This window comes from Elephas maximus, chromosome 10 (genome assembly GCF_024166365.1).
Source record: "Elephas maximus indicus isolate mEleMax1 chromosome 10, mEleMax1 primary haplotype, whole genome shotgun sequence".
Taxonomy (NCBI): Eukaryota; Metazoa; Chordata; class Mammalia; order Proboscidea; family Elephantidae; genus Elephas; species Elephas maximus.
In genome coordinates, this window is record NC_064828.1 from 108,640,009 (window position 1) to 108,655,554 (window position 15,546).

Sequence of the window (15,546 nt, forward strand, 5' to 3'; positions counted from 1 at the left end):
ATTCAGCCCTTTATTCCAAAATAGGTAATAAAAAAAAAAAAAAAAAAAAAAAAACTAACCACCAAACAAAACCCAAAGTGGGCCTATGGCTCTTAGAAGAACATAAAGCTCAAACACACTTTCCCATAAAGTAATTTCTGTGCCACCATCCGCCCACACCGAGCCTTGGCTCTCAGCTTGAGAAAACGAAGAATGCAATGCCCCCTGTCGTGTGGACAGCCCCAGGAGGCTGTTACCCAGCTTGTCCTCCTAGAACCGAACCTGTCTACTGTGGCTGTACCCATTTAACACACTGGAAATAGGGATCCATTGGGAACTAGCAGCAAAAGCCAGCACAGAGCCCAAAGCTGTGACTGTGGAGCGCTGCAGGCCTCAGCAAGCACCTCTTGACTCATAGAGGTCAGCTTCACACCAAATACTTGGTAGTTGCTTCACTTCTCCCTGCCTCACTTTGCTCATATGTGAAATGGGGGTTGTAGCACCAGTTAACATTGTTAGGCACTGTGCCCGTATTTCACCTGAACTCTCACTTAACCCAGCTGCTTCTCTGACCTCATTGTAAGGGCCAGGAAACGAGGCTCGGAGAGGTTAGAGGGCTTGCCCAAAGTCACTTCCTGCTGGAAACCAGCCCTCAGATTGAATCTCTGCCTTCTGCTTCCCCCCAAAAGTAATCGCTCTCCTAACTGTCCTGAGGAGTAAATGGCATCAGCGAGTGGAAGACTCAACACAGGCCTGGCGCCCATTATTTGTTCAATAAACCTTAGTTAGCTATTAGAGCTCCACACACCCTTACCTGAAATCCTGCAGGCCAATGTGATTTGCAATCCAGCATTTTTCAAATTTTAGAACGGTAATTCCGTGCATATACCATGTATTACACAGCACCCCAGCGGGGCTCTGGCAGCACTGGTAATGAGACATTAATAGTTCTGTTGGGAAACCTATAAATAGTCACATCGAGTAAGATAAAAACTGTAAGTAGCCTCAAGTTTTTGAGGTCAGGTTTTGCTGCCAAAAAAGTTCCAGAAAAGTTGATTTTGGAGCTTTTTCGGACTTCAGACTTATGAACCTATGTTAGTGCCTACAGGAGCCCTGGTGGCACAACAGTTAAGTGCTCGGCTGCTAATAGGTTGGCGGTTCAAACCTACTCAGTGGCTCTGCCAGAGAAAGACCTGGCCATCTGCTTCCTTAAAGATCACAGCCAAGAAAACCCCATAGGGCAGTTCTACTCTGTCCGGTGGGGTCGCTATGAGTCAGAATTGACTTGAAGGCACCAACAATAAATAACATTATTGCCGAAGTTACTTCGTGCCCTTCCATTTGCACAAAGAAGTATGCATGAGGATATTAACACTTCCGTTTCTAACAGCAAAAAGATTGGAAACAGCTACCCGACAGGAAGCTAACTGAATGAGGGGACCCCCATGTAATCGAGTAATATGCGAGTGTTACTATATACATTCACATTTATATTTATTCAAAATTCACTGGGCTATATTCTCAAAATTAGTGTGTTTTACATGTTACTGTGTGCTTTGCCTCAATTATAAAGAAAAAACAGGCAGATCTGACATAAAACGTTTTAAAATATGTTAGCTAAAAAAGTATTGTGTAGAAGTGGGTCTGAGTAAGCTGCCATTTAAAGCGGAAAGGATACAGACATTCCTTGTTTGGGTAACATCTCTCTGAAAAACATACTCAAACCAGTTCGCCGTGGTTACCTTTGGGGAAAGGTACTATAAGGAGATACAGTACTTTTTGCTGCAGACGTTTTTGTACTGTTTTGAGGTTGGTCTTAACCATGTGATTTGTGCTTTTTTAAAAATGCTACCGTCTGTGCTGTTGAGATGGAGTTACTTGACTCTCCAGGTCCTTGCTCCCTCATCAGGGAAGGGCAAGAAGACTGAGTTCTATGGAATCAGAGCAGTGATTAAGTGAAAACTGAAGTTTTAGCAGAGCTCAGGTTCAAATGTCTGCAGGAGCCAGTGTGAGTGCAGCTCCAAAGAGCTGGGAAGTCAGGTTTTCAATAAGTGTAAAGGGTGTGTGCGTGTGTGATGTTTCAAACCCCCTGTACCCACAAAGGTAAATGCTAACTACTGCAAAAGGTTGGCCTGAGGGTCAGAGGCAAAAATAAAAAATCATTTTTGGCCCCCTGAAAGGAGATCTAATGCTCCGTAATTCGAGGTTTAATTTAGCCACAATGGGTCAGACCACTGAACGTACACACACTTATTCAACATTTGAGCTAGGCACTGGATCTCCGGAGGTAGCAAGACAAGGCCCACTCTCATGGAGCTTACTTTCTCCTTAGACAGCGAAGTAAAGGTGGTGACAAGTACCACGACAAAAATGTGACAGTGGTGGGGGCATCTTATGTTAAACACCAAGAGACCTCCCTTCAGTTACACTGGGCCCTGACCCAGGAGCCAGCCATGCTAAGATGGGGGCGGGGGACAGTCCTGCAAGGTAAAGACCCTAAGACAGTTATCGAGTTATTACATGTCAAGCCCACACAGAATGTCAGTGACAGAGCAGGCTTGCAATCTGGGGAGTCAGCCCCCTGAGCCTACACTCAGCTCCCCACCATCATGACATGGGGCACAGGGGACCAGGGAGAGGGCCTGGGAGGACAGCCGTTCACACTGGGCTCTGTACACCAAGGAAGGGGTTAGTCGTGTTATCATCTCTATTTTAAATAAATTGCTCTAGATAGAGTGAAAATGGGTCAGAGTAGGCCAAGAGCAGAAGCAGGAAGACCAGTGAAAAGGCATGACCTAGTCCAGGTGAAGGCTAGGGGGTTTCTACCATGGCGTTGGCAGTGGAAATGGGATCAGGTTGATTAGGAGGCCGAATCCACAGGACTTGTGGCTGCACTGATAGGATACATGGTATAAGGGTAGGAACCAAGGATGCCCCTTGGCAAGTCTTTAGCCTAGGTGGCTGTTGGGCAGGGGGCGTCCCAGAGCATGGCTTTGACAGTGGTGCACCACAACAGCTCCGGGGCGTTTGCAGATGGCCTTGCAGAGAAGTGAAAAGCCTTCCTCTGGCCTGCACATCTACCCTGAGCTCAGCCCCAGCTCCCCATATCTCTGGAAGGTCTCAGGGCACACAGCAGCACTCCATCTGAACACACACTGTGCTGAGGGGTCTGCAAGAGGTCAACTCCAGTGCCACCTGGATTTCTTCCTCGAGCATCACCACGCGCATGACGGGACCCTCGGCACGGCTGTGTTCCTCACTAGCAGCCATGGGAGCCACAGCAGTGAGAGCAGCTAGTCCGGGCAGGGCAGGGCCAACACTGGCCGGAAGAGATTGTGGCTGTAAGGCTCGGACTCAACCAGCCAGTGAATTCGTGGGCAGTCGTGCACACACTTCTTAACCAACAATATTGGAGCGTGTCCTAAAAATCTGGAAGCTGGGCGTTCTGCCCACTTGATTTGGGAATAATCAAGCTCACATAAGGGGTGTGTCACATGTACCATGAATGGTCTAGAACTGGACCATATCTATCAGTGCGGGAGGAATTCAGGAAAACACAGGGGCATTATTTAAATTTTAAAAGAAAAAAAAAAAAAAAGCAAACCACTTGTTACTATGTAATTCTACAGGTAGACCTGAAGGAAAACTTGGTAAGCAACATTTTATCATATTAAACTATGCATTTTCACCACTGTATTTCACCTTATTTAAATATTTAAAGATTGCCTCCGCTACCACTATTTAAACGCTGTCACCCACTTGCGCGGAATTAAAATGGGAGAGGAAAACGACAAAAGGACAAAAAGTGAACAAACCGTAACTTTATTGAAGATTTACTTGCTACAATTATTACAAAAAAAAAAAACAACCGAAAACAACTGAAGGTAATTGTGACCCATAAGGTGCGGTCTGCAAGTCTCACAGCAGGGTCACGGGATGCATGAATTACATCACGTCTTTAACAAACAGCTGCAGCATGTGATGGTAAATGGTTTATCGTCGACCAAATTATATTTGTTAATTTTACTTGATTTCAGTCATTTTCCTTCCACTCTATTTACAGTAGAAAAGCCGGAAATCTTACTTCCTGTCCATTTTTGCATTTCTGCTACAGCACCTGCTGTTGCCAGGAATTCTGAGTGCATCTATGAAATTTTAAATCGCCTGTGATTGGTGTCCAAATAAAAATGGACTAGGAAAAAAGAAAAAAGGATTAAAATCTATTTACAGGTTAGTTTTGAAAGATCATTTTGCTGCTAGGGGAAAACACAAGAGCCTCAACGCCAAGGCCCTAGAGACTGCTACTGGCATCTTCAACAACATTCGTAATCATTTCAATAGTCTTGGTCTTAAACATCTTAAAAACTTTTCACATACAATATAAAATAAAGAAATTTATTTGGAAATAATTAAATTCCTGAAATGTAATCAGTGGTTGAAAAAAATATACCTATTTGAATGTAATGAAAATAACTATAATAGTATTAAAGACGACACTGAATTTCTCTTCTGCTGATGATGCAAACTGGTTAAGGGCGGGCTCTAATATAATCTCAGATGCAGTTTTAAATAAAGACATCAAGGTCTCAGTTTGGTAGCCTAGGTTCTGTATAAAAAGATTAGATACCCTAACAGAGCAAGATGTAAGTTTTAAACTGACGGGGCCTTAAGACTGAATGGTGGAGGCGTGGGTTTCGATTCTGCTCTGGCCTCTGGCAGTCCCAGCCGAGTTTCAGGTAACGACCGAGAGCCAACTGCTGGGGACGAGCTGCATTTACGGACTGAACCAACAGAATCAAAGCAGCCTCGAGCCTCTTGTGATTCAGGCGAGGTATTTGAGTCTTTCTGAGAAGCTTTAATTAAGAAATTAAAAAACATTTAGTATGTTAAAAGATAATTACAGGAGTGTTAGAGGTCATTCTAGATTTAATCACTTCACATAACGGAAAAGAAAAGAAAATGTAACAAACATTTTAGGAACATAATTAAGAGTTCAGTTAGCAAATCTTTGTCATACTTTCACAAACAGTAAAAACGTCACAGACAGAAATGACCTATTTAAGTTGTGCAAGTATATGACACAAGGCAGGCATTATAATTCTCTGTTTTTCAAATTCGGTAAATCAGAACAGCAGCGAGGCCAAACCACGTTTTTCCTCAGTGAAGCCTATTTTCCTTGAGATGAGGTAAAAGCACGTACCAAGTGCAACGCTTATCTGTGCTACACGAAGAGAAGAGGGGAAGTCATCACAAAACGCAGCATAGTTAGGACTGCTCCAAGGGCAGCATCAAGGAATCGAAACATTTACCAGGAAGGCTCATGCTGACTAAGCTCCCCACAACCACTGGAAGGAATTTCTGAGCTGCTTTTTCAAGATCCGCTTCACCAGTCCTTTACACGCGTGCTTTCAGCACAGTTACACCTCCCACGAGCACGTTTTCCGTCTTACATTCGGTCTCACATGGCAATCACGGGAACAAAAGGATGACACACACCAAAGGATGACATGGTCGTGAAGTGGGGTAGCACAGGGTGATTTCTTCTTAAGTGACGAACGCAAAACATTTCAACGAGCTAAACTGGGAAGAAACTTCCCAGCACTAAAATCAGCAGCCCAAGGGCATTCCAAACCATTTCATACGTCTACTCAGAACTTCTGATTTCTTTTTTAACTTAGCAACCAGGGGGTCATAGAATGCTTCAAAATGGAAGTCACAAAGTCAGCTATTTCTCTCCAACAACAACAACAAAAAGAAATAGCTGAAGTTTGCTGTTGATAAAATATTTTGAATGGTAGCAGGAAATTTGAACCCCTGAGAATGTCTGACCTAATCACATCCAAGCCTGAACTTTCTCGTATTAACCAAAAATACTCTTCTTAAAGGTTACAAAATATATTGAGGCATTTATCTCCCAATGGGAACCCTAACTGTGAACCAATCGGAGTTTGGTGCCGGGAAGCGAGCGAGTCCCTTACCGTGGTATTAGTGCTGCAGAACTCTCCCTTCCTGGCATCAGGTAGTTTATAAGTCACCCAGAGACTTGTGGTATAACTCTATCTCAAATCACCCTCACAAATAAAATTCATATACAGCCCTACTTGCTAAGTGCACACATCTACAGTTATAGAATTCAAGAATTTCTTGGTCTTTAACTCGTCATATCTTACATGTTGAGATTTTTTAAACAATCAAATAGAAATCTGAGATTCCAAATTAGAATATCATAAAAATGAGTCCACCTAAATTAATTTACTCAAAAAATTCATTTAACAAGAGATCACAATTCCAATTTAAGATTGGAGACAATAAATGATGTTGGAGAAGCTCAATCCACCTTTCACCGGGTTTCCCTGGAGAGCTGGAGCGGACCGTTTTCTGGTTACACGTGCAGAGGTGCTTCTCTGGGGCCGGGCGGAGAAAGCGGGAAGTACAGCACTCGGTCGTCATTTAGGACACAAATGCCGCATCACACGAAGCATCGAGTTCAGAAAGATGTGCTGGGAAATATTAAGACACCTCTGCTCAGCCTTCTTCAACTTCAAGCATAATTAATGGGGCAAACTGCAGCAAACTTCTACTGGTATACATATCGGTGGGAGTGCAGGGCTGACCCACAGCTTTTAAAAAGGTAAATTAAGAGGTATCATAGTTACAGTGCAAAAAAAAAAAAAAAAAATTTCAAGCATAATACATAAACATAGCACCAAACAGGGGAAAACGCATGCAAAAGAAAAGAAGAACTGAGGTATTTACGTGAAGAGTGCCCATAAGTCTAATTAAAGAAATTTAGGCAAATGCCTAAAAATGTCTTTGTTTTTCTTTTCCAAAGATGGAAACAATGAGCTAGTTTATCTAAATTAATGACCTAGATCATAGATGTATCAAAACGACGGCAGTTGATGAAAACGGTAACCTTCCCCGGCACTGACAGACGGCACAGCTTTGGCAGGTGAGACACGCATGCAACACTGTGAAGGACAGTAAGGGGTTCAGCTGAGAAGACTCAGGTAAAGGTGCTCTGTTTTGCTTCTTTCATTAAGTAACCAACCCTAAAATCTGCAGCATATTTTAACTGTGATATGTCTAAGGTTTATTTTACTATAGCAACAGCCATAAACGTTGCCATGAGTGGAACTACCTAGCTGGAGGTTTTCTGTAAAACTGGGTGTTTGACAAAAGATCACTTTTATTACGGGGTAAGAAAAACAATCCACAGACTACATAGCCCGGCTCTCCAAGTATCTTCAGTACACACACGACAGGGACTCTAACACAATCCTGTAGTAAGTTTGGTTACAACTATACTAGTGAGTTGTAAATATCACGCTGTCTCAACATCTAATGCATAAATAAAATGAAGGGAATGTAAAAGAGTTTGTTCCAAAAAAGATCAGAAATTAAAGAATATCCATGAGGGTTTTACTTTTAAGGCAAGAACCTTTTTTATGCAAGACTACATGGCATCAGAAAATTAAAACTTGATTCACCAACACGCCAGCCAATGTTAAATGAAAACATCTGTCCCTTACTGTCAACAGTACCTGCAGACAGCATCTCCCACTGGAACGTGGAAGGAAAGAGACCACGCTGGCACTCTCCTCCTTTTGCAAACCACTTCATTCAATCCGGCTTACCAGCCATTGTGGGGCTGGCACTACTGCGCTAACTGAGGGCTGTTAGGAAGAGTCTACAGAAACCTAGGGACTGTTTCAGGTTTAAGCTCCCTGGCCTTCTAACACTAAGCAATGCAGACCAAAATTAAACTAAAACTAAAAATAATGAAAACACACAATAACAAATAAAAACCTGTCCATAATTATTTTAACACTTGCTAAATGTCACCATTAAAGCACTCTTGTGATTTAAAGAAAGCAGAGGTGAGGAAAGAACACAAGATTGTGTCTGCGCAAAAAACTAAAACTACAATTAGTTCCCAGAATTTTATACATACGGTAAATGTTTTATTCAGTTAGCTATCTTGTTATCAAACAAATTTTAGATTCTGTCTTCAATTCATTCTGCTCAATGTTGACTGTAAAAATCACCCTTTGCCATTGAAATATTTTCCCCTTAATTCTGTTGTTTGTGTTTTTCCTTTTGAAAAGGGGCTTCAGCTGTTGGGGACCTGAGGTTGATTAGCTTTGAGGCTTCGTAGGGCTCTTCTGGCTGCAGCAGACTTGGCGATCCTGTAACTTCGGCCAACGCCTTTAAACTTGCCCTTTCCTACGACTTCCACCGTGACTCTGACCTTCCCGTCGTACGTTCTCTCAGCTGGGCTGTAAAACACCCACACAGCTTGAATTAGGAGTCAGAAGTATTTATTATGATTGTCAATCAGCAGTTAGTAGGCACTCTCGGCCGAGAGGCCCACGTACAACTGACAACACACGAAGGAAATGTGCCTGATGACTTAGCGCTCGCCACCAACAGACGGGGCTGCTGTTTCTTCTGCAATTCAGCCTTACTTTATCAAAACAGAAAGGAAAATGAAAAAATGCATCAGCCGACAAATGGAAATCTGTATGAGGGCATACGGCAGTGTAAATATTTTTCAGAATCCTTTGTCTATGGAATCTTGGAGAACTTCTCCCCGCCTTGTTCTAATGTAAGTTCATTTTTTTCCCATGCACCTTTGGCCTTACCTAAACTTGGCTGTTTCTGGTTCCATTTCTAGCAATTCTCGCACAGGGGAACGGGGCACATTTGCAGAGAATTTTTCTGTAATCAAAATGAAAGAACAGTGTGAATAACAGCCTTGAAGCAGACTGTAATCGAGGTTTTCGTTTCTTTGGAAGGGGAGCCCACAATACCTATCAGTGGCCGCATCATAGGATAGTACACCTGCCAAACCAGCTCCAGTGACATCCCGCTATCCATATAAATGGCACCAGCAAGCGACTCAAAAATATCCCCCATGGCCTTCGGAACTTCAATGTCCTCTTCCTTCTCTTCATCCTCCTCAGATCTCCTAAGCTATTACAGAGAGAAAAGTTACTCCGAAGCAAAAAGGCCATTTTAAAGGCAGTTCTCCGAGGGGTGTTTCTTTTCTTGGACACGGCTTTTGTTATTATCTCCTTTTTTTTTCACAAAGGAATCAATACCAACCACTTAGGGCCGGCCTGCTATACCCCAAGCACTGTAACAGATTCTTCACAAACATTAGTTTAGTTTTAAATCAAGTTTTTTTTCCAAACTTCTCAAGGCAAAGACAAAAATCCCTCTCCATTTAGTATTCTACACCCAGCAACAGAAAAAAAGGTTACTTCTAAATAAAAACAAAAACCAACTTTAACATAGAATTGGAAATAGTCAATAAGTGTATTAAAAAAAAAAAAAAAACACCTAGTAACTCACTAGTAGTCAAAGAAGTGCATAATGAAACAGGTGCCCCCGACCCAGCAGGCTGGCAGGGTGAACAGAAGGCTCGTCAGTACAGTCTGGCAGAAGAAGACCACATCTCTACTTTTCTGGCAGGGAAGCTCTATCTGGAAGATATTTTCCTATGCACCCCCTTGTCATTAAAACCACTTTACTACAGGTTCACTATAATAGAGTACATGACACATAGGGTTAATAAATTAATAAATCCTGATGTATGTAGCAGAAGCCTTCCCAACGTTTGTAATTCTGACGCAGCAATTCTATCTCTAGTTAAGGAGGTAACTGGACATACAGGCATATTGATCACGTTCATATTTATTAAAAGCCTAATTAGCTAAAAACAACATAAACATCCAGCCACAAAGGGCTCTTTACACAACTTACAGTACAGGCACACACCGCCTAGCATGGGGCTGTTAGAAATCACGGTGCCAATCGACAACATGTGGAAAGTCAGCCGCAATATACGAACCGAAAACAACAGGTTCCAGTCCCCCACGCATGATATAATTCCACTTTATATTTTATATGTCTATATACATTAGCAAGAGATACATCCCAAATGGTGATGTCAGTTATTTCTGGGGTAGCATATCTGGCTAACTTTTCTTTTTGCTTATTTGTACTTTCCATTTTTTTCTAAAATAAACCTGAATTACTACGCAACAGAAATACAGGGAAAGGGGAAAAAAGTAATTTCTAAATAGACTGTTTAGCCACTCAAAACTCTATATATTTATAATGCTGACTACTAGAAAAACAGGACATGTATTGTTCACGTAACACGATTTTGAGCTAAAACAGAAGTTTAAAATGTTTCAAGTTTCATTCTTTCCTTTGAACATGAGGAAACTGAGGCCTAGAGAAGTAGACGGGCTTTCTCAACATCAAATAGCTGGTATGTCAGAAAAGCCAGTCCATGACATTCCCCATCAGTTTTTGTAACTTCTACACATGTGTTTATATAAACAAAGGGGAGGAAAATGAACAAAAACTAACACAACCAGTATGCCCTACTGGCCTCAAAAGAGGACTTGGATCTAATTTTAGCTAACTCCTCAAATTCTAAGCTTGCATGTTTCTAGAAAAGAATAAGACTAGAAATAATACTGAAATCCATATGAGATGGCTCTAGGGCCCAGCCTCACTGCTAGCTGTGCTCCAGCTCAAGCGCTCACGTCGTCCATCTTGGAGGAGTCTGCAGAGGGCGGGAACACTGCCTACTGGTCTCCCTTCAGCACATGCTCTGGACGGCTCACAGGGCTGGATACTCTGCCTTCTGGCTACACTTAAGATCACTTCAAAACCTAGACTCTTAATTTTTCTCAGAAAAAGTCAAGGAAATCCTTTACTCTTCCACAATGACTTGGCACAATTAAAAAAGAGAGAAAAGGTACAAATGAAAGAAAAAACAAAGCAGCTAACGGTTATGAATAAATTCCTTGACTCCTTTTAAGAAATCTATAAAAATAAAAAAATGAATTAGGATAAGAAGAATAAGAAATGGGAGTGCTCCCCTGGGGCACACAGGTATGCAGATGAATGTTAGTGAGGGATTAGAGGAGACTGGAAAGATCTAAGCAATAGCCTTTCCTACAAAAAATTCAAAACAGTTCCCAAACACATTAGAATTAGCTCCATCACCAAAGAACCTTTGGCTGAACTTAACAGGAGAAGTCTCCCAAATTCCAATGGTTAAAAATTTCAATGTTTGGTTTTCAAATGAGATCTTCCCATCTCAAGTAGAAGCAGAATGTACACTGTGAATGCTTACCTGAGATAGTAGCAAATTCTGCTGATCCATTAAAAAAGGAAAGAAAAAAAAAAGGAAAACACACGGGGGTTTTGTGAAGGATAAAGCTACCCAGGGGGGAGGAGTGGCATTCCTTTGCCATTTTGGAACTGCACAGAGGGAGACCTAATCGGACTGGTAACAGTGGAGTAACTGGAACCCCCAGCTCCTTATCGCCACTTGAATGACCGCGTGTACAATAGTGTGGGTGCTCCACGGTGAAGCAGCCTACCCAGAGGCTGTGGTCCATCCGCAGCCCTCCCCAGAGAGCATCCCACGTGCCAGAGTCCACAGCCCTGGCAGGCCTTCGGCTGTGCCTCTGGAGAGCTCTGCAGTCAGACTCCGCACCTACCGAGAACCCTAGTCGGGTGGCATATCTTAAACACCTAGTCCACCTGACTCGTTAGTGGCACTAACCTCGGAATCCATTCCTTGCATTTCGTTCTTCTCGAGCTGAAACTGCACAAAATCATCGATGACGTGGAACAGCTCGGGAGACACGGCTTTAAAGTACTTGTGGTAGTCATACTTTACAGCCAGCGATGCAAATATGGTGTTGTTGACCAGAGCAGACCGCAGGTCAGTCAGGACCCCTGGGGAGTGCTGCCGTGGGTCTTCATAAAGGTGCTTGGTTATGAGGTAGTCCAAAATCGCATCTCCCAGGAATTCTAAGCGCTGGTAACAATCTGGGAGAGGGCCCAAAGTGGAGCCATGAGCTTGTACACCATTTATACTGCTTACTTGCACGTGACTGACACGAAGCTCGGAGCCCAAAACCCACCTAAAATGCTGGATCCATGCTCACATGTATTCCTTAAGGACAACATGATTTAACAAATCACACTCTTTGTCATCGTTTTTGACAAAGCCTCTGGAAATTAAATTTTAATGGCAAAGTAAGCATATTTCTTATATATAAATTGGGGTCATAAAATCTTTTAAGTGGCCAAAAGACCGATGCTTGTTAAGAAACACCATTTCCCAGATGATATCATTATCACTGACCCTTGTCCTCTGGCGCTGTGCTGCCCAGGCAGGTGCTCGGGCGCTCAGCTAGCGTCGCCACCACACATCATCACTTCAGCCCAGCCAGATCCTGCGCGCACACACCCCCCACACGCCACGCTCCGCTGCCATCATTACACGCTGTCTCACTCACGCTCTGGAATACGATACTGCTCCTCGCCACTTCTGGGTTACATGTCACACAGGATGACAGTCAGGAAAGGAAGACCCTCCCAACTTCAGCTGAAAGGCTGAATTTGACACATAATACCAAGAGACTGCGAAAGAAGAGTTGTGGAAGTGAGCAAAGACCTCAGCAGAAATCACAGCCAAAATGGGAAGGTAACAGTGCTAACCAACCAACACCTCTGTTTTCTCACAGTGATTAACAAGAATCCACTCAGCTGAGGAAACTGAGGCAAGAACAGATGAACACCCAAAGAGGCAGCAGGCAGGGGCTGAGAGAGGCTAGAACCACAGCACAGGTCTCAAAACTTCCAGTACAGTGTATCAGAAAACCACTACCATTTCTTCTCCTTGAAGAAGAACGGTCTTCAGTTGCACCAGTCTTTCTCGTGCAGAGTCAGACAATTTTTTGCTTTTTCATTTTCCTGATCATCTTAACCGGAATCGTTCTCATTATACCAACTAGGAAGCACTAAATAAAACTTGCTACTTTGCTTTTGGATTCTGGACTTAGGCACGTACTACTGTGACACAGAAAACAAAAACACCGACTCGAGCTGTGCTTCACACACCAAAGCTGAAGGTGGTTTCCCACGTCTGCTCTCCCTCCTAATCCAGTGGGGTCAGGAGCCTAACAGACCAAGGAGGGAAAAGACACGGCAACAAGTAGACGACAGACAGCCAAGTCAGAGCAAAAGCAACAAGGCCTTCCCACGAAAACTTCTTTTACTCTGTCACCTTTAGATTGAAAAAGACCTGAAGTGAGAGGCCTTTTTGCCCAGGAAGAACCATAAAAGGGTGTGGAAATGCATGCGGAGTACAGGGAGAAATCGAGACCCCCAAAGCAGCACTGAATGGGCACGAGAAAGACATCTGGACAGGAGGATCAAGTGGGAAAGGAAACACGCCACGACCCTAAGGCTCACGTTTAAGTATGAAGGATATAAAATGACGTGTACGCAAGTACGGTGAAACCCGCGAAAGCCAGAACCTGTGTGAGGCGGAAACCTGTCAGAGAAGGAAAACTCAAGTACTGTCCACTAGTAGACAGTGGGAGAAAAGTGGTAAGACTGCACCTGTCAAAGGAGGAAAACTTGCAAGACCTGGAAAAACAAGGCCGTCCCGCTGAGTTCCAGCTCACAGGTTCCCCTGCATATAAGACAGCTGTACTCCCAACTGCCCAAGTTAAGGAGTCGCTGCTCCCCAAAAGATGAGGAAGCTAAAGGATTCTTTCTTTGTTCTTTTCTCCCCCCGCCCCCTGCAAATTCAGCAGCACGCAGATGCATGCACAGATCACTTTCCACAAGGCCGGGAGGGCGCGATTAGCACAGGTCTCCTGCTCAGAGAAGTGAGGCTGGTCCTGGGCTCCTTACCAGTAATAGTGTTGTAGTGGTAGGAGGCATGGGTAAATGCCTGCAGAAGGTAAGCCTTATTCTTAAAACTGTAGTTGATTTTCTTTTCAAAATTTTCAAAACCCGATATAAGGTGATTCAGTGTTTTATCTGCATCTGGATGATCGAACATGCACCGCGGCGGGATCTTCAAACAACCATATTCCAGGTCTTTCAATACAGAAGCGCGCGCGCTGGCCCCCGAAGGGACAGCACAGCTCACTGAAAGGTTCTTTTGTTGGCTGTTGGAATTCTCCCTAGCAGAGCGTCCGGCATTTTCCCGATCAGCCCTTTTAATTACCGGGAGCACCTTCAGCCCCAAGGAGCAGAGGAAAAGCTGAGCGGCCCTCTCGCCACAGCTGGTTAAATAGCAGCCCAGCAGGGCTTCCACGCAGTCGGCTATGCTTTTGTCTGCAATGCACTGCTCTGTGTGCAGGTCGTAAGAAATGGACTGCTTTCCTGTGTCAACACCACAGTTTTCTTCTGATGGATTCCAGAACCCCACCACAAAGTCATCCTCTTCAACAGCTTTGCTAGGATCCAGGTAGCACATTGCATCCCAAGAGCTATAGTCAAAATCCTCAAAGTCTGATGAAAATGGCATACCACCTAAGGAGGATTTTTTGGGCATTTTCCATTCATACGCAGAGTCAGTGGTTGAAAAAGGAGACAGAGAAATTTTCTTTACGAAAGCTCCTGATCCCATTAACATGTTATCTATAAATCTGATATGCTCCTGATCGTACTCCAGGAAGTCATCTTCGTAATCGGCCTCCTCCTTGGGAGCCCTCCACATCAGGTCCTCTTCCTCCTCCTCCTCTTCCTCCTCCTCATAGTCGTCCTCCAGTTTGCCATTAGCCAACACGCAGTCTTTTGTCTGAAATGAGGGGGAATGGGAAGGAGGGGAGACATAACTGCTGTTTTTAAAAGGGTTTGAAACTCAATAAAAGCAAGGGTTATGGATAATTTCAAATGACAACCACAAATACTAAAAGGCAACTTTAAAATCATGGCCATTTGTTTTCAATTAACATAAATAAGTTATTTAATCATATAAACAAAGTAAAACATGTTCTTTGAATGCTCATTTTCTAAGTTATAAAATGACCTTTATCCACTACAAAGCTTTAACTTAAAAATTTGGTACATGGATATAAAGTTAAAATTAATGCCCACAGTGCAAAACTTGGGCTCAGAATTCCAGCTCTGGCAGGACCAACAATAAAAGTACTCATACTCCGATCACCGAGATCTTCCATTTCACCGACAAAGCTGACAACGTGGTGACCCGATTTTTTAAGATGATTTTCAAATTAATAAAATAGAATTCCAGATATAGGAAAAGCATTCTTTGCAATTAACTAAAATATGAAAACAGGTTAAAATTATTTTAAAACCTAACTTTAAAAAATATACAATAAAGTTTTATAATGAAGTTTTATCCGTATTTCCACTTCAAAGTACATTTGCTACAATGTAAAACTAAATTGCGTTGCTTGAAAAACAAATGTGGTCACTGAGCTAAGGTATGAACCTGAGAAATCATTCTCCTCCCCTCTACCCTGAGCTCAGTAATGGGGCTAACAGATTATGGCCTAACTGACAAAAACAGAAGAAAATTTAGACTAACATGAAACACAACAACCCAATTTCTGTCAGAAGATCTTTGCTAATTCCAATTTCTTTGGCAAAAGCTTATTTGTGAATGACAGCCTTAATAACAGGCTAGGATCCACTAATGCTCCGACTTCTTAGCAATGCTAGAAAGATGGCAAGTTTCTGTTGTGCAAAAAAAAAAAAAAAAAAAAC

The 15,546-nt window shown here is 42.9% G+C and overlaps 1 protein-coding gene across 2 annotated transcripts in view; it reads right to left on the reverse strand.

Annotated features, from left to right (window-relative positions):
* Positions 1-3,798: 3,798 nt before the first annotated feature.
* Positions 3,799-15,546, reverse strand: part of DICER1 (dicer 1, ribonuclease III) — a 76,634-nt gene continuing 64,886 nt past the window's right edge. For both annotated transcript variants that reach the window (XM_049898449.1, XM_049898448.1), the window contains 5 exons: positions 13,720-14,614; positions 11,573-11,841; positions 8,793-8,955; positions 8,625-8,700; positions 3,799-8,258 (listed from right to left, as the gene is read on the reverse strand). In XM_049898449.1, coding sequence (XP_049754406.1) covers positions 8,093-8,258; positions 8,625-8,700; positions 8,793-8,955; positions 11,573-11,841; positions 13,720-14,614 — 1,569 coding nt within the window. In that variant the 3' untranslated portion in view covers positions 3,799-8,092. The remainder of the gene's footprint in view (positions 8,259-8,624; positions 8,701-8,792; positions 8,956-11,572; positions 11,842-13,719; positions 14,615-15,546) is intronic.